Genomic DNA, 19,618 nt, shown 5'->3' with positions numbered 1-19,618 from the left:
ATAGAAGATAATTATTGAATGATCAAATTTTTAAGAGAACATAAACGTTTTTTTATAGATTATTTATGGGCTGCCTGGGTGGCTTAGTGGGTTAAGCCTCTGCCTTCGGCTCAGGTCACGATCTCAGGTCCTGAGATCAAGCCCCGCATCAGGCTCTGTTCAGCAGGGAGCCTGTTTTCCCCTCTCTCCACCGGCTGCTCTCCACCAGCTGCTCTATCTACTTGTGATCTCTCTCTCTGTCAAATAAATAAATAAATAAAATAAAGATTTATTTATATTTTAGAGAAGGGAGAGCATGTGCTGAGAGGAGGGACAGAGGGAGAGAATCTTCAAGCAGATTCCCAGCAGAGTACAGAGCTCAGTCTTGGGGTTCAGTTCCATGACCCATGAGATCGTGACCTGACGTTCAACCCACTGAGCCACCTAGGCCCCCAAGAACATAAATATTTAAAGCTAAAAAATTTCTGTGGACCATATGTATGTGGATAAATTTATTTTGAATTAGCATGCTGTCATGAGAAAAGTTTCCTGGGTTTTTAGCATTTAGACATACATATTCACATTCTCTAGGTGAAAAGAGACCTACATGTTCAAGTTATTATAACAGCATATGTGTCATTTAGCATTGTTAATAGTTTTAGGTTAACATTCTTAGAAATGCTTATTTCTTAGTCATGTAGAACTTGTCCTTGAATTGGTAAAAATAATGGAAATTTAGTAATTTTTTCCCAAATCCATAAAATAAAACATCAAACTCATTATCCCCAGACAACCATAGTTCTCTGTGAGGATTTCTTTTTCTTTCTTAAGCTTTTTAATTTGGAGTAATGACTGTGTTTGAGGACTTTTTTTTTTTAACTTTATTTTAGTATAGTTTCATACTTAGAGTCTGCCTGAAGATTTTTATCAAACTTACCTGTTGTAAGGCTTTAAAATGCATTTTGCCAATGAGGAATCAAATCAGAAGTATCCAAGAAAATACTGAAGTTATGGAAATAATGAAGTGGAAATAATACTGGCATTTGAGTTAGAAAGTGCTGTGTTCATATCCTAGTCATGTGCTCTTACTTCTGTATGTCTTTAGACAAGTTGTGCCTCTCTAGAATAGGCAAGGATGCTTGCTGCCTTGTTGGTAATTGTGATCAGAGATAGGTACATAACTCCTCAGTGCCTGCTGCATACCAAGCCTTTGATAGGGTCGCCTCTTTTTTTTTTTTTTTTAAGATTTTTATTTATTTATTACTTTGAGAACCATTGCACAAGCTACAGGGTGGATAGGAACAGAGGGAGAGGGACAGGCAGACTCTGCTGAGCGAGGAGTGCAATGCAGGGCTTGATTCCACAACCCTGAGGTCATAACCTGAGCTGAAATCAAGAATGACATGCTCATCTGACCAGGCCATCCAGGAGCCCCAGTAGTCTCTATTATTATGCTTTAATATAATCATAGTATTTATCAAGAAGAAAACAAATCTTTAAACAAAAGTATATTTTTCTTTGCATATTTGGTTGTGAGAACTGGAAATTTTTTTTTAAGATTTTATTTATTTGAGAGAAAGCACAAGTTGGCAGAGGGAGAGGGAGAAGCAGACTCCCTGCTGAGCTGGGATCCTGATGCAGGACTTGATCCCAGAACCTTGAGATCATGACACAAGCTGAAAGTAGACACTTAACTGATGGACCCACCCAGGTGCCCCCTGGAATTTGAATTTTATTACTTTAGAAGGGTCTCACATGTAAAGGGAAGTTATTTTCTGATTATCTAAAATACAGTTTTGAGTTTCCCAGTTACAATCTTGGCAGCAATAACAGAAATTTCCTTGTAAAAATTGGTTTTAACAGTTTGTTAAATTTTTTTTAAAAAGTCATTCTGGATTTTTTTGCATGAACTAAAACTGATTTTTTTAACCATAGATGAACTCAGTTGCTGTATTCATAGCACTGCTATTAGAAGACTAAATTATTTCACATTTGTGCTATAATCACATTTTTAGATTATTTTTAGATTTACAGTTTATCTCATAAATTATATTCCATCTTAGAAGATTTGAGTATTTTGCAGAGAAAATATATGCCCATGTACAGTTAAATAGAAGATAAATTACATAAAAAATAACCATATAGAGAAGAAAAGATCAATTTTCTGGCAGCAAAGGAAACTTGATGGGTTACTTAGCTCTTATTTTCTGGTATACTGTACATATTCTCCAGGGGAAAAGAAATTCTGGCACCAAATTCTAGATGGGATTTGTCATATACATCTTTATGTTAAAAGACATTGATGTAATAGATACATTTTCTTTTTTTTTTTTGGTTTATTTTATCAACCAGTTACATATTAAACAAACTAAGATTGTATTTGGTAAAGGCAAAGCCTATGAAATTTTATTGTTTGAGAATTCTACTCCAAAGCAGTATATTTAGGATAGCCTGTCCTAATTAGAGATAGGAGATTCTAATTAAGGTCAGTTCTTCACTGAGTCAAACTGTTCTAAAGTCTGTGTTTTGTCAGTAGTTCCTTTTAAGTATTTTGTTTTACTGGTTTTCAAAAATACATTATTTAAAAATTTTTCAGATGTTAACACGAAGACAGAAAACCACAGAAGCTGACGTTCTATTCTATTACCAGGAGTCTTCCCTTATTTCCCAATTATTTGTTACCAGCATGGATGCATGGATTCCTTTCTTTTTTTTTTTTCTTTACTCTCCTTAACTATTTTGATGCCTAAGTTTTCCTAAATTTGGCCTCTAAGAGCTTCTTCAAACTGGCTCCTTAATGCTGCATCTGACATAAACTTGTCTTTTTTCTCTTTTTTTGATTTTTTTTTTTAAAGGTCTTTACCACTTTGTGGTATAACAGCTGTTCTAGGATCATTTTGTATCTTATCTGTCACACTCCTAGAATCAGCTATTTTTTTCCAAAAAGCCTTAGTTCCTTTTGATAGAAAATAATACTAAAAATCAAGGTCTGGGTGTTGGGTGTATTTATTTCTACTCATATATAATCATAGGCCCTTTTACTGGACAGTTAGCAAATACATACATGTGTAGACACTTACAGGTATATGATATATATGACACATACATATTTTAGAAATCATGAATTGACCCAATATTTCCAATTACAGTTCATTCTTATAGGGTTGTTTCTTGCTCCTTTCATATTTATGTCCCTTGAATCCTGACTCCCAGTAGCATCACCAGTTTACTCATTTGCTTAATCCCATAATACCTCTCAGATAGTTCCAGAATTGCTTTGTCTATATAAGTAGAGAAAACATACTTATGAAAAAAAAAAAAATCAGGATTTATTCTCAGTTCTCACCTACTCTACCCAAGATTAAGGGTATATGGTCAAGTACTATAGTCATGAATTAGAGTAATTCTCCCCTTAAGTGTTTTATGTTATTCATTTGAAATATAGCTGGGTTTATTTTTTTCTGTTTGGTTTCAGTGTCCCACCCTCCCTCCCCTGACTTTCCATCCTTATTGATTCTTATTTTAATATGTGGGGTGTTAACATACTTCCAAAACTATACAAAAACTTATATAGACAGTCCTTACTCCACATGGAACTATGTTAACCAAAACCCTGCATATCAGAACAATGCAAAGCAGGGACAGAGTTCTCATATGTTGTAACTCAAAGCAAGGACTGCCTGTACAGTCATTCCAATCTTCTTCATCTTTACTGATTCTTTTAGTCTAGTTCTGTTTATTACTGAATGAAAGTGTGTTTGAATCTTCAAGCAGGACTATGAATTTATCTCTTTTTTTTAGTTTTGTTATTAGGTGCATAATTGTTCTTGATATACTGACCCTTTTGCCTTTACAAAGGGTCCTTCTTTGTTTCATAATATTTCTTGTCTTAATATTTATTTTGTTTAAATTGGTAAAGCTGTTACAGTTTTCTTATGTTTGTTTATTTTTTGTTTATTGTTTGTATGGTTTCTATTTTTCTTCCTACAGGTTTTTACTTTCAGTCTTTTTGTGTTTTTATGTTTAGATATAAATGGTTCTTTTTTTTTTTTTAAGATTTTATTTATTTATTTGATGGAGATCACAAGTAGGCAGAGAGGCAGGCAGAGAGAGAGAGAGGAGGAAGCAGGTTTCCTGCTAAGCAGAGAGCCTAATGTGGGGCTCGATCCCAAAACTCTGGGATCACAACCTGAGCCAAAGGCAGAGGCTTTAACCCACTGAGCCACCCAGGCGCCCCATAAATGGTTTTTTTATGTGTAGTCTAACAATCTCTGCCTTTTCATCAGAGTGTTTAGTTCATTTACATTTAATGTAATGATTAAGTTATATTTAGGTCTGTCATTTTGCCATTTATTTTTTGTCTAATTTGTTTGGTTCAATTTTGTTTTTTGCTCCTCTGTCCCTTTTCTCTGTTCTTCCTGTTTTGTAAATCAAATATTTTTAGAATTTAGACTTGACACAGACCTTCAGTTTGTAAAAAGTATCTTCAATATCTCTGAAACACGATAAAGTGAAGCACAATAAAAGGAGCTATTCTGTATTCAGGGAGACAGCTTCAAGGTGACAGTTTGATAAAAGGAATTAATCCTCTAATAGCACTATGTCCATATTATATAGCAAAATGTGGAGAAGCCTGTTAACATTATGGATTTTGAAATTCATTTACAGGACAAGCTGGTTTAGAAGTTGCAATTTCTACCTTGCATTGGTTTGTGAATCCTTCATTTAGCTTATAGTAATGTTTGATTGCATTCACTTGGTAACTTTTTTCTCTAATGCTAACTTTTAAAAAAAATTTTTTTTCTGAAGCAAAGAAGGCTAAATCTTAACCTTTTTTTCTCCCTGAGTAGTTGATAAATGGATGTTGTTATATTATCTGCATTTACTTTAGTGTTTGATATTTTATCTTTTTTAAAAAGGGCAAACATCTAGCAAAATTTGAAGATATTTGGGAGCATGATTCTGCAAATACTTACATTGTTATTAATAGCATTTATTATCTGCAATATATAATAAGTAGTAGGCACTTTACATTAAATATTTCCAGCTCTCAGAATATCTTTACGAAATTAGTATTATTATATCTATTTTATAGATGATGAACTGATGTTTATTATTACTTGCCCAACACACCCTATCTAGAATTTGAACCTAGGTTTTTCTGACTCCAAAATCCCACATTCTGTTATCTTTATATCCTTTAAAAAATATATTATCAAGGAAAAATCTAGCCCTAAAATATTTCATTTTATGTTAGAAATATATAAGATTTGGAAATTTTTTACCTATTTGAGGACAGGTCATTATTTTTTAAATGTTACTTGGGAAAGATCTTGTGAACTAATAATGAAGTGTCATTTAGATGAAGGCCAAAATCTTTCCTTCATGGAAATTAGCTCAAATATGAGACATTTAAATTTGTATGAATGATGTTGAAAACTGGGAGGAATTACTTGGAATTGTTGTTGAATATTATCCCTTCAGGTTTTAAAGCTACATACATCTATAACAATAAAGGTCTGTAACTCTGAATTTAATATAACCCTATCAGATGATCTGAATTCCAATAGAGATCTTGAGACTACACCTGTATTTATTAGCTGCTGCAGTTCTTCTCAGGGAGAAAAAAAAAGTTATTTTCTTAGTTTCTATACATTTCTCTAGGCTATAGTTAAATAACCCTCCCTATAATTAGGATACTTTTGACTATAAGCAGATTTTTCAGAAGATTGCAAATTTGGAATTCATCTGTCCTTGGTTTCTCTTTTCGTCCCCTAGCTCCTCTTCCCTAAAGTTACTGTGTTGGAAAAGAGTATTGTTTATTTTGCAGTTGCATATATCCACTGCTATTTTATATAGCAAAACAACTGTTTAATTCCTCTGATTTCTGAATTGTAAATGAATTTAAGAAAATTAAATCGTAATTAGCTGACATAGAAACAAAGCTGTGTTTTAAAATGCCAAATTCTAAAATTCTTTAAATGTGATGTTAGTATGCTATTTACTCATATATGATACCTATAACAAAAGTAAAGTGAACTATAAAATGAATTGTGGCCAGAACATAGAATTCAGAAGAATGTTATATCTTTTAATTTTCCCTCTCTTTATACCATTATGCCATAACTGTCAATCAGTACTTTTGGGGTTTTTTATTTGTAGGTAGGATTGATGATAGTAACCAAAAGATAAATGCCTTTTCCCCCCTCTCCTTTTTCTATCAAATGTTCTTGAATTCATTCATCTCAATTTATGTGTAACCCAGACCTTCATTGACTAGCCATGTGTTCTTGGGTAAATTACCCAACCTCTCTGTGCCTCAATTTTTAAATCTGTAAATTAGGGTAATAACAGTACCTATCACATACAGTAATTATAAAAATTAAGTGAGATAATAAACGTAGAAGCTCTTAGAACTGCCCCCATGATAATTGTTAGCTGCCACCTCTGCTCCCAGTTCTTCTGTCACTACTACTATCACTTTGTATAAATAGTGTAGTGAATACAGAAAAGTGGGAAATCCAGTGCCTATGCTCTAAAACTTAGAATGTAGTTGGGGCTAACAGACAAAAATAGATGTATATAAAAAAGCCAGCTATATAAGGCTGTCTGGTTTGAAATGAGACTGAGAGAATAAATATTATAGAAATTTAGGGCAAGGAAAAAATATTTTGGAGTTGAAGCTGCTGTGGAAAACCTCATGGATATGAAGACAGAAGGAAGGCAGATTTTAGAAAAAAAGCCAATAAGATAGTGTAGGTGATTCCATTATTATTATTTAACATAGCACTAGAAGAAGTCTTTAGCATTAGTAATCAGACAACAACAACAACAAAAAAAGAAAAGGCATCCAAATCTGCAAGGAAGAGTCTGACTTTAACTATTCACAGATGACATGATACTCTATGTAGAAAACCCGTAAGATTACACACACACACACACACACACACACACACACACACACAAAATGTTAGAACCAATACATGAATTCATCAGAGTCACAGGATATAAAATCAATATATGCAAATCTGTTGCATTTCTATACACCAGTAATGAAGGAGCAGAAAAAGAAATCAAAGAATCGATCCCATTTACAATTGCAACCAGAAACAATAAGAAACTTAGGCATAAACCTAACCAAAGAGGTAAAAGATGTGTATTCTGAAAACTATAAAACATTTATGAAAGAAATTGAAGAAGACACAAAAAAATGGCAAAACATGCTGATGGATTGGAAGAACATCTACACTACCCAAAGAGGTCTACACATTTAATGCCACGCCTATCAAAATACCACCAGCATTTTCACAGAGCTAGAGCAAACCTAAAATTCGGAACCACAGAAGACCCTGAATAGCCAAAGCAGTCCTGAAAAAGAAAAGCAGACTGGAGGCATCAACAATTCCAGACTTCAAGCTAGCTATGTAACAAGGCTATAGTCATCAAGCATTTTGGTACTGGCAAAAACCAGATGCATAGATCAGTGGAACAGAACAGAAAACCCAGAAATGAACCCACAACTATATGGTCAACTAATCTTCACAAAGCAGGAAAGAATAGCCAATGGAAAAAAGACAGTCTCTTCAACAAATGGTGTCAGGATAACTGGACAGCAGCATGCAGAAGAACGAAACTAGACCATTTTCTTATACCATACACAAAATTAAATTCAAAGTGGCTAAAAGACCTTAATGTGAGACAGGAATCCATCAAAATCCTTGAAAGGCAAGAACCTTTCAACCTTGGCTGTAACATCTTCTTACAAAATACATCTCTGGAGGCAAGGGAAACAAAAGCAAAAATGAACTATTGGGACTTCACCAAGATAAAAAGCTTATGCACATCAAAGGAAACAATCAACTAAAAGACATTCTGTGAAATGGGAGAAGATATTTACAAATGACCTGATAAGGGATAATATCCAAAATCTATAAAGAATGTATCAAACTCAACACCCAAGAAACAAAAATAGTCCAATTAGGAAATGGTCAGAAGACGTGAATTGACATTTTTTTAAAGAAAACATCCAGATGGCTAACAGACACATGAAAAGGTGCTCAGCATCACTCATCATCAGGGAAATACAGATCAAAACCACAATGAGCTACAACCTCACACCTGTCAGAATGGCTAAAATTAACAACAAAGACAACAACAGTTATTGACTATGGAGAGAGGCCAAATACCCATCACCTAATGAATGGAAAAGGAAAATGTAAGATAGATATATAGATATATATAGATGTAGATAGCAGTATTACTCAGCCATCAAAAAGAATTGAAATCTTGCCATTTGCAATGACATGCATGGAGCTAGAGTGTATTATGCTAAGCAAAATATGTCAGAGAAAGACAAATACCATGTGATTTCCCTCATGTGAAATTTAAGGAACAAAACAGATGAACATTTGGAAGGGGGGAAAAAGAGGGAAGCAACCCATAAAAGATTCAGGATTCATAACTATAGAGAAAACTGAGGGATGTTGGAGGGAGGAAGGTGAGGGATGTACGTGGGTGATGGACATTAAAGAGAGTACTTGTTAACGATGAGCACTGAGTGTTATCGATGAGCACTGGGTGAATCACTAAGTTTTCCTGAAACCAGTATTATACTATATGTTAAATACTAGAATTTAAATAAAAGTTTAAAACAAAAACAAAATATAATCATGTAGGTGACTGGGGAAAAAGCCAGTAAGGCAAAAGTGAAAGTTTGTATTTTCAGGGACCTGTCTGAGTGAAATTTAGATGTTTATGTGAAAAGTCAGGGCCAAATTTGCTAGCAGAAGACGTCCAAGGTAGTTATCCTTTAATCAGAGGGAAGTCACCAAAGGTATCTTGAAGGTGACATTAAGAACCACTTGTTTTAAGAAGTTTGTTATTTATAAGGTAGATTGGACAGAGAGAAAGGTTAAAGCCCCAGAGCCTAATTAAGAGGTGTTACAGGGTAAAGGTGAGTGCTTAAAAGGTATGGATCAGGGGGCGACCGGGTGGCTCAGTCGTTAAGCATCTGCCTTTGGCTCAGGTCATGATCCCAGGGTCCTGGGATCAAGCCCTGCATCAGGCTCCCTGTTCAGTGGGGTTTTGGGGAGGGTCCTGGGATCAAGCCCTGCATCAGGCTCCCTGCTTCTCCCTTTCCCACTCCCCCTGCTTGTGTTCCCTCTCTCACTGTGTCTCTCTCTGTCACATAATAAAATAAAATCTTTAAAAACCTGATATGGATCAGTAGGGACAGAAAGAAAGGACAAATAGAATAACCAGGACAGGGTTTCCAGAGTGGCTGAATATGTGGATGGGTTTAGGTAGGGAGGCAAATGAACAAACTGTTAAAGATTTGAGTTGAATAAAATTGAGTCAAAATTGACTTTGATTTGATCATCAAGTATTGATTGTTTTTCTAGGTATTGGAAGTTATAAAGACCAAGACACAGCTACTGCCTTTCAGGACTAGTGGGAGAAATAGAGGTATTTTTTCAGAGGGTGATAAATGTGATTTTATGTATCTTTAGTAGTAGGATATGGTAGAGGTCCCTGTACAAGTGTTCTGTAAACTTGGGGTTTTAGAAGCAAAGCAGAAGAGAGGTGCAGGGTGGCTTAGTCAGTTGAGCTTCTGGCTCTTGTTTTCAGCTCAGGTCATGGTCTTGGGGTCATTAGATCAAACTCCAAGTTGGGCTCTGCACTCAGCGTGGAGCCTGCTTCGGATTCTCTCTCTCTCCCTCTGCCCATCCTCCCCCTCACGTGTGCACTTTCTCTCTCTCTCTCTCTCAAAATCTTTAAAAAGAAGAAGAAGAAGAAAAGAAGTAAAGCAGGAAAAAGACAAGGACTGGACATTAGGTTTGGTTTTTGTCATAGACTAGAGAGTTGGGTTCTGAGTTAGGATGGTTTCAGAGGGAAGGGAGAGGGTAGTATAGGCCCTAAGCGTGTACAGGAGGAGGTCAGTTACGTTTGATTCTTCTCACAGCCAGTGAGTTGATATTTGACTCCCTACAGGTGCAAGACTTCCTTCAAATTAATCATTTAAAAAAAAAAAAAAAGAATTTTTATTTTTCTTTTCTGGTGTAAATTGAGATTCTTATAGAAGGGCACATTGAGAATTACTTTCCTTTTCTCAGTGGTTTGGTCTTGAGTCATATAAATTCTATCTCTTGATAGGTGGTGTTTGTGTTTATGTTTAACATGAGGTTCCAATATACTTTTGCCTTTAAAAAAGTTAACCTTTTGAACTTGGAAAGAACTTTCATAGAACTAATAATATCTCTTTCAGGAGACAGGGATCTAAAGACAATTTCCTTTGTCATTTTGTTCAGCAGTATGTACTCTTCCCCCTTTCAAAGTAGTATAGTAAAAAATTTCTGTACTGCTTCTTGCTTATTCAGCATATATTGAGTGTTCATTTGATTCTAAATATGTATTAGCCAGTGATTGTAACTGTGTATTTCTGGTGTTTATATAATCTGAATGTAAAGCCTTTGTTTAACTCAGGATTGAATTGTAAGTGGCATAGTCCCATTTATTTTTACCCCCTTTGGTACTTGTACATTTGCTTTTCAGTCTTAAACCATTGCCTAAGTCAGGGTCACAAAGATTCTCTTACATTTAGGTCTGTGACTCATTTTGAGTTAATCATTGTTTTGTGTTATTCTTTTAAAAAAACATTAAAATGGTGTTATAAAAGTATGACAGAAGTATTATGGTTTCAGGGAAGGATTCTGATTAATGTGCTTTCTCATTCCTAAATCCTGAAGATTAATATATTTTGGGAATTGAGGAGCATTAGCTAGTGCCTACCCTTCTGTGCAGATAGTAAAGGCTTGTAGGTAGTTTACTCTTTTGAACAGATGGTGGCAGCAGAGCTTTGATGAATGAAAATTCTTTTTTCTAAACAATATTTTATAATTATGAATTTTAACTTTTTGGCAGTAGGCTGTTAAGCACTAAGTTTAAATTTACTTTTAAGATTAAAAACTATCTAAATTTAGAGTTGTTTTTGTCTTTGTTTTGCTCTGAGTTTATTCAGGTTTTTAGTTGATGAAGCCAGTTTGTGAAGTATGGACATGATTTGCTAGCAGTCTCCAACCTTAGGACACGGTTTTCTCATATTACTCTAATATGTTTTATTTACCTTTTTTTTTTTTTTTTAGATTTTATTTATTTATTTGACAGACAGAGATCACAAGGAGACAGAGATCACAAGGAGGCAGAGAGAGAGGAGGAAGCAGGCTCCCCGCCGAGCAGAGAGCCCGATGTAGGGCTCGATCCCAGGATTCTGGGATCATGACCTGAGCCTTAACCCAATAAGCCACCCAGGCGCCCCTCTTTTTTTCTTTCTTTTTTTTTTTTTTATCTCACTTTTACCCCCATGATCTTTGTGTGGACATAAAATAACAGAGAAGTAGTCAAAATGTTGATTAACGCTAAAGCTATTCTCAAACTTACTCCTGAAATACATTGGTAGACTTATGTTCTGATTTAGAAGACCGGTAGTATGGAAGCTAGACATGTGGGTAATATTTTTTTCCTTCAATAATAAAACTGCTTACATCATCTCAAGATTGGGCCTGAGATTTCCTTTTTAGTTCTGAGTATTAAACAGTAAAATTAGGTGATGCAGGTATTCCTTGACAGTTGTTTTCAGGATAATAGAAATAGCAAACACTTGTGGAACACTTAGTGTCTGCTAGGTGCTGTACTAAATGTCTTGTATGCATTTACCTTCTTTTGTTCTCACAGCAGCTCTAAGTGGTATTATTTTTGCCCTGAATTTTTCAGAGAAGGAGATGGGTTTTGAGAAGTTAATTTGCCTAACTAAACACTATTAGATGAAGAAGTGTGTGGGTATGTTTATAAGTAACTATATTGTACTATCTTAAGTGTGTGTTTTTATAGGGATGGTATGGTACTATGTGTATCACTCTGCAACTAATTTTTTAAATTCAACAGTCTCATTCAAAGATCTGTAACTTTTGCTACTATCTATAGATGTCTGGTCAGTTTGTTTACCTCATGAATACATACTACTACTATCTGCTTGATTTCTTTGGGAAGAAAGTTTGTCCTGGAATTTCACCTAATTTTGGCTTTACTTCACTTTTCCACTAGAGGGTGTACTAAGTGTTTGACGTAATTTTTTTTCTGTTTCCAAAATTATAAATAGTAATGGAGTAGTTTATTATTTCTTGGTATTATAATCAGAATAATTTTATTGTGTATAACTGGTGTAATAGTCTCCCTGTTTTATTTTTATATTGCAGGTTACTCATTTTTGGATCCTATGACAGAGAGGCAAATATTCATTGTACACTCGAGTTGAGCAGTGGTGTTTGGGAAGAAAAACAAAGGAGTTCTATTAAGACGGTACAGTAGATTTGCATAGTTTTACATCTTTCTAAACTTTTGCGTTCTATAAACATACCTTTAATAATGTTTCTATATTTATAGAGTTATTTTTGTTCATGTCAAACAATTGTGAACAACTCTTATTTGTCTTAATGCAGCACAATAGTGAAAAAGTGAATCTCATAAAACTGTGGTGTTCAGATCACTTGCTTGCATTAGAAACCTTTTCTAATTTTCCTTCTAGAGCTTTAAAGTTATTTCACAGGGATGGAATTAGAAAGAATTCTAAACACCTTAGAGAGCAAGAAAATTTAGAGCCTTCTTTCATTGGGTAGATGTTTTATGAGTGCTTACCTTATACTAGGTGCTATGTTAGATTCAGGAAACAGTCCAGAAAAAGAAAAGACCCTGATTTTATGGTGTTATCATGGGGTAGAGGTTTAGCATGAGGGTTAGAAGAAGAGAGAACTGAACTACATGTTACAGGATGGAGATAGAAAATGACAATAAATGGGTAAACCAAAAAAGTGAAGGTAATTTCCAGAGATTGACAGATACTGTGAAAAAAATAGGATTATGATAGAACAGATTCTTCAAAGCTGGTGATAATAAGGAAAACCTCTAAAGAGATGACACTGGAGTGCAGGATACCCCAGTTAGAATTTCAGATAAATAGTGAATAATATTGTTTGTTTCAAGTATTTACCTAATTTTTATATGCTAAGTCTGACGACTGTTCACTAAGACAAGGCCTGAATTGTGAAGAGGAGCAAGCCACATGGAGAGTCTGGGGAAATGAGGCAGTGGAAGGCATTTCCAGCAAAGGCAGCAGCAGATGTGTGAGGGTGTGTGAGTTTGAGGAACAAAAAAGAAGGCTAGTATAGCGAGAGCATGATATGAGAGCTAGAGAGTCACGCTTAATCTTGTAAGGGGTTTGAATTTCATTATTTGTGGTGGGAGAGTTTTAAGACATGATCTTGTGTACATTTTGCAGTAAATGTTCTGCTTGTATAGACAAAGGATTATAGAAGACAAGAGTAAACCTAGAGCAAGGTTGGTTAGGAGGCATTTAGGGGCATTATTGGTTAATGTAACTAGGTGGTAGCTGAGGAGATAGAAAAAAGAATGGATTTAGGCTATGCTTTTGGTGTATGAAGGACTTAGAGTTCTGGTTTCTTTTTTTTCCTTTTTTTCTTTTTAATGTCATGATTTCTTTTTTGATAAGAAGAAAGGAAACAAACAAACAAACAGTCACCTAAATTGCAAGATTGAAAAACTATAAAGACTTTTAAAATATTTTAAATGCTAGAATTAAAAAAAAAAAATAGTGCTTTGCTCTCAACATGTTTTAAGTAGACTTGGTTGGATTCTTTTGAGCCCTTAAATGAATAAAAATTGTCACTAGTTTTTGGTTAATTTGTTTCCAAAATGAGTTGGTAGTTTCTGAATATTCTGAATAAAAGTTTTAATAGTAATTATTATGTGCTTCTTGTGTTTTGCTTAAATCTAGTAGTCTATTAAAGATTTAGAGTGTTTATCAAAATTATCTACAGAATATCTATACTAAGCCCACGATGTTTCACAATGGAAACAAGAGTTTCAGAATTTTATGGCTGAAGCAGGGGTGTTGGGGGCAGGCTATGTCCTAAAGGAACAATATCCCCTTTTTTTTAGATAATTTATTTCATTTATTAAGTATATACTGAAATATTATGGGTTTGGTGGTAATAAAATTCCAAGAGTGCTTCTTGGAACCTCCAAACCTTGCTGGAGTTACTTTTTAGTCTTTTGAAAAATAAGATCCATTTAGCACATCATTAGTTTTTTTGCAGGAATAAATTATAATTGTATTCTTTAAAGATGTATTTAAGAACCTAAATAGTTCATTGTTTCTATTACATTTAATTCTTGGTGGCAATAATAATATTAATAATAATTCTTTGTGGCAATATAGCCAGTTCTGTGATTATTATTTGTAGCCAATACTATTTCTCTATTATGTCTTCATTATGGTGAATATGTACTTCTGAACTATGCTACCTAGCTGTTTTATAGTAGTAATGATGTGCTTTTAGTATTTCTAAAATAACCTGTTATTCTTTGTAGCATCTTAAAAAGTAGTCACAGTTCTCAATTTTTAAAATAGGTCTGTAAGCATGTCTCCATGCTCTTGGAGAACATGACTTTTTTTTTTTTTTAATCGAACCACGTTTTATTTTTCTGAACTCCGAATTATCCGAAGGTAGAAACACATTTTTAGCATATATACAAATAGGATGTGTACTTCAGTGGGATTTCTTCAATCCCCATATTTTAGAGAAGGTACTAGAGCTCTTTCTGGAATATCTAGGTTTAGGTATATATGTCAGACTTAGATGTATTCTAAATATCTGAGGTTATCTGTAATTCTGGTTGAGTATATTTTTATTTTTTTATTTTTCTTATTATTAACATATAATGTATTATTTCCTTCAGGGTACATGTCTGTGATACATCTTTTTTTTTTTTTTTAACTTTTTTAATGGTAATGTGGTATTTGGATGTTCCTTTGACCTTAAATTGTTTCTAAATTAACATAATTCCTTTGTGTAATAACTGTTGTGAATATCCTTACAAAAAATTGAGTAGTATGAAATTCTTTTGGAATAAATAGAGTAATTTTGACCAGGGTGGGATAGTAGGGGGGAATAAAGCTGGAAAGGGAGGACAGGCCACAGAGTTTGAATTTATGGAAGTAGTAAAGAGCTATTAAAGATTTTGAGCACAGGGATGACATGGTTAAAATAATGGTTTTTAGGAAAGTCTCCCATTTCTTTGGTGGTCATTCGTACCTCAGCTTTCTTTTAAGTTACATGTCAAACAATTTGAAACAATTCCTCAGAGGAATATAATAACCAGTTTGTTCTGAATTACATGAATACATGAAAAAGCATTTTTGTTTTATCCAGGTATGAAATGGTCATAACTTGCCATTGCTAATGGCATTTTCAGTTTCCCTTGTTATATTTGCAGAAGTATGAGATTAGACAGCTTTAATATTTTACAGAAAAGGTTAGTAAGACTTTAATCTTGAGTCACAATTTTAGGTCTTCACATATGTCATAGGTAGTTTTGGAGAAGAATTCTAGGTTACTAATTACATCTGGTGTCAAAAATGTCAGCAGCAGTTAAGTGTCTCCAGGCATTAAATTACATAGGACTGAATTTAATAACTCTTGGGAGAAGAATTCATTGTGTTCTTTAGGACTACATAAAAGATTACAGAATAGGATTTGATCATTTGCAATATATTGCAAATTGGGATAGAAAAAAAGAACATCATTAAAAAATAAGTGTGTGAAGGTATTTGATGAGTTTAGAAGCTATCTGTATAAATACAGTTTTCAGGCTTAAATTAATTTTTTAAATGTTGAAATTCATTCAGTGAAGAGAGCCACTAGTTTCAGTGAATATGTAGAATGAAAGAAACTTAAGTCTTTCCATATTTTAAATGTGTCGTTGAGTCTTTAAAGCATTATAGTGTATCTTATGTTGCTGATAGTGGAAGATCATTAATAATAACAATAGATGAAAAAGCTTTAGGGACACCTGGGTGGCTCAATGGATTAAGCATCTGCCTTTGGCTCAGGTGTCCTGGGATCCAGTCCCAGGTTGGGCTGCCTGCTCAGCAGGGAGTCTGCATTCCTTCTCCTCCTCCCTCTGCTTGTGCTCTATTTCTCACTTTCTTTCTTCCTCAAATATAAATAAATAAAATCTCAAAAAAAAAAAAAAAGAAAGAAAGAAAAGAAAAGCTTTAAGTTTGTAGTGTTGGCATAAATGTTGGGAGGTGGAGATGGAACAGTCTTAATGCCTTAGCTGCAAGTATTAGCAAAACCAAGTGAATAGTGGTTTAAGCAAGAAAAAGACTTATCTTGTATGAGAAGCTGTGAGTTAGGATGGCAGCTCAGTGATACTCTAGGCACAGAGCCTTGGCTCTTAACTGGCTTCCTCCTCCATCACCCCTAGTGTGGGATTTTTATCCTCATAACTGCAAGATGTCTAATGCACCCTGGGTATCCACCTTTCAAGAAAAAAAGTAATGTTGGGGCACATGGGGTGGCTCTGTCAGTTAAGAGTCTGCCTTCAGCTCAGGTCATGATATCAGGGTCCTGGGATCAAGCCCCACATCAGGCTCCCTGCTCAGGAGGGAATCTGCTTCTCCCTCTCCCTCTGCTCCTTCTCTCTCTCTCTCTCTCAAATGAAATCTTTAAAGAAAAAAATCAAAAGCAGGGGTGAGGTCTAAAGCATGCCAAATGCACATGTCAGCCGGGTTTTGTCCTTTTTAAATGCTTTCCTGGATGGTCCCAGGGATCCACTTGTATCCATTGGCTAGAACTGAGTCACTCAGTGTCCCCAACAGCAAGGAACTACAGAGAATCACTTTAGTTTTTTAGGCTTTGTAGAGTAGAAGGCACAGGTGAAGGTTATGAATGCAGTTTAGGTGCCCAGCCCACAGTCTTCTATCAGAAAATATTCAAATCTGTCTGAGGACTTATTTTTAAGGGAATTTTTCTTATATATTGGGATGTAAGTGAGTAATTGAAAAGAATATGGATTTCTTCCTGTTTTGAAATGGACAAATAAATAGAAAGGAATCTTCTGGGTCCCTGAATGTACAGTAGATGGGCAGAAGGGAGATTCTGGAACAGTTGTGTGTTCAGTAAAAATGGAAGCACTTCATGTCTTAAGGAACCCAATGTGCAGGCTCCCAAGGGAACTGTGGTTAAAGACATTAGGAGATGTAATGATATTTCAGATCTTCCTGAAAGATAAGAAGTAATAAATCCCTGAAGAGTGTTTTGCTGACATTTGGGGAGAATCCATAAATGATAATTTCGAACTCTTAATCAGAATGAATATATTCAGAGGGTTATATGGTGTCCATTGGTAATGCGCAGTTGGCAACTGCTATAAGAAAGGCTTTAGAGAGGGTCAGCCATACCACAGATTGTGAAGTCAGAAGAATTCACCTCCTAGATTCTAGATTTGATCTGTTTTGACCTGAGTTGTACTTTTTCTTCATTGCTACTTCCCAATCAAAAACCTCAGTTTTTTTAAGGGATCTGATTCTAAAAGATAAATAATTTGTATCAGGCTTCCTCAGTTTTCTTCTTAAACATACCCTTAAAATTAAAGAGGCATCTGAGGAAATGATCCCAATTTTCAAAGAACTGTAAGTATGAGAGAGGCATGGGAACCAAATATATAACATGAGTCTGTGAAATACTTTGCCCAGATAAAAAGAGCCAAAGGCTTTTGCCTATAGGATCTGACCTTGTTCCATTAAATCCCACTACTCTAACAAAGATTGGACTGAGTGGTGTTCTAATAATTAGAAGACATTTGAGAGTTAGTAGTGGAATCAGTGTAGAGCAGAGGCAAGGAGACCTCTAAAACTCAGGAGATGGGATCTGAGTGGAAGGATGACCTTCATAATAAAATGAGCCATGCTCAGTTGCCCAAGATTGAGCCTGATTCGGAGGCAATCTGCCTTATTATAGATTACAGTGAGTCTCCCTATACTTTCAAAGTAAAGGTTGAGGCAGCTGAATCCAGGAAACACTTGGTAGAGGGACCGTAATCAGTTGAAAGAAAATACAGTTAATAGGGAACTCATTCCCTGCTTAATCTAATATTACAGTGCTAAACAGCCGTATAGAAGAAATGGAAATAGTAAATGTGTTTCAACTTTCAGAAAGTTTTTGATGAAGAACCATACGAAAGGTTCCTAAATTATTTCTTTAGCAGATATCTGTATCCTTTGTTACAGATAGAGCTGCCTTAAGGATAAAGATGACCAGGTATAATACCTGGAGTGATTGAGTCTAGGACTTTGATCAGTTTTCACAAATTAGCTGAAAACACACTATCCAATGGAAATAAATAGTACACCATTATGTGATTTTAAGTTATCTTGTGGCTGCATTTAAAAAGTAAAAATAAATAAGTGAACTTAATTTGAGTAATGTTTTACTTGATCAGTATACCCAAAACATTGTTATTTCAACATATGATCTACATAAAAAGTGAGGAGTTGGGGATTTTTTTTTCCTTCTAAAGTCTTTGAAATCTGGTGCGTATTTTATAACACATCACAATTCATCCTAATCAGGTTTCAAGTGCTCAGTAGCCACATGTAGCTAGTAGCTGTTCTACTGGACAGCACAAACCAAAAAGAAGGATGTACAATATAATATGCAGATTTACACATGACACAAAACTTTTCTAAGATGCTCCCAAGTTAAGAGGAACAAAATGAAGAAAAAGCTCATAGGACTGTTGCATAAGAATTCAAAACTGTGCTTAAAGTATATGAGCTCTAGGATCCTTAAAGAAATAAATATGTCTTTGTGCCTCCAAACAAAAAATTTCAGCTTAACATGAGAGTGGTGTCACAAAATGAATATACTTATTTAAAAACCGTGAAATTCTCACAGAATTATTTGTGCAATCCTGGTTTTTATAATACAAGTAATTTATGAGAGCTAGATAATGTGGGGAGAAAAAGGTAAAGTTAATATGGCAGTGAGATAGCCATATATAGATAAGTGAATGGGGAAAAGTTAGTGATCTTCAGCTAAAAATACAAAGGTAGGTGAATGATTAATGGAAGCATAAAAACACAAAAAAGAAACAAGATGATCAACAAATATACTGAGCAAGGAAATAGATCTTTAGAGCAATGAAAATAAATCATGTCCCTGATGGTTGATGATCAGATGATATAAATGCTAAAAGAAATTTACTTAAAATGTCTTTGATAATTCTGCACACTGCCTACTTGCTGGTAGACTTTATAGGGAGACAAGTAATGCTATGTGTATTGTACCTAGTGGACACCCTGAAATGTCCCAGTTGTTCAGTCAGTGTCCTAGGAGGGTAAGTGGAGGATAAGTGATCATTTTGAAATACAAATCTGATCTTTCGGTTGCCTTCTTAAATTTCTCAATGGTTTCATGTAGCTCCTAGAATGAGACAAATTCTTTGATGTCCCCCACAAAGCACTCCCTGGCCTGGCCTCTGTTTCTCCAGTCTTCTCTTCTACCCTTCCATTCGGCTTTAGCTATACTGACCATCTTTCACTCTTTCAGACTTGCCATACTCTGTGTACTACACAGCTTTTGAACATGCACACCCTTCCCCAGCCCCTTTTTCTACATGCATACTGTGCCTTTCCCCATTATTCAGATCTCTGTGGCAACCCTTAGCTTGTTCACCTTTAGACACATTATTGGGCCTGAGCCCTGCACCATGTATGACAGGG

At 34.9% G+C, this 19,618-nt stretch overlaps 1 protein-coding gene across 1 annotated transcript in view; it reads left to right on the top strand.

Annotated features, from left to right (window-relative positions):
* Positions 1 to 19,618, top strand: part of PDZD8 (PDZ domain containing 8) — a 74,788-nt gene that overhangs the window by 30,311 nt on the left and 24,859 nt on the right. Inside the window, exon 3 of the mRNA XM_059398680.1 lies at positions 12,231 to 12,333. Within this exon, the coding sequence (XP_059254663.1) occupies positions 12,231 to 12,333 (103 nt within the window). The remainder of the gene's footprint in view (positions 1 to 12,230; positions 12,334 to 19,618) is intronic.

The sequence above is a fragment of the Mustela nigripes genome, chromosome 4, assembly GCF_022355385.1.
Source record: "Mustela nigripes isolate SB6536 chromosome 4, MUSNIG.SB6536, whole genome shotgun sequence".
Taxonomy (NCBI): domain Eukaryota; kingdom Metazoa; phylum Chordata; class Mammalia; order Carnivora; family Mustelidae; genus Mustela; species Mustela nigripes.
This window is presented reverse-complemented; position numbering and strand designations above follow the sequence as displayed.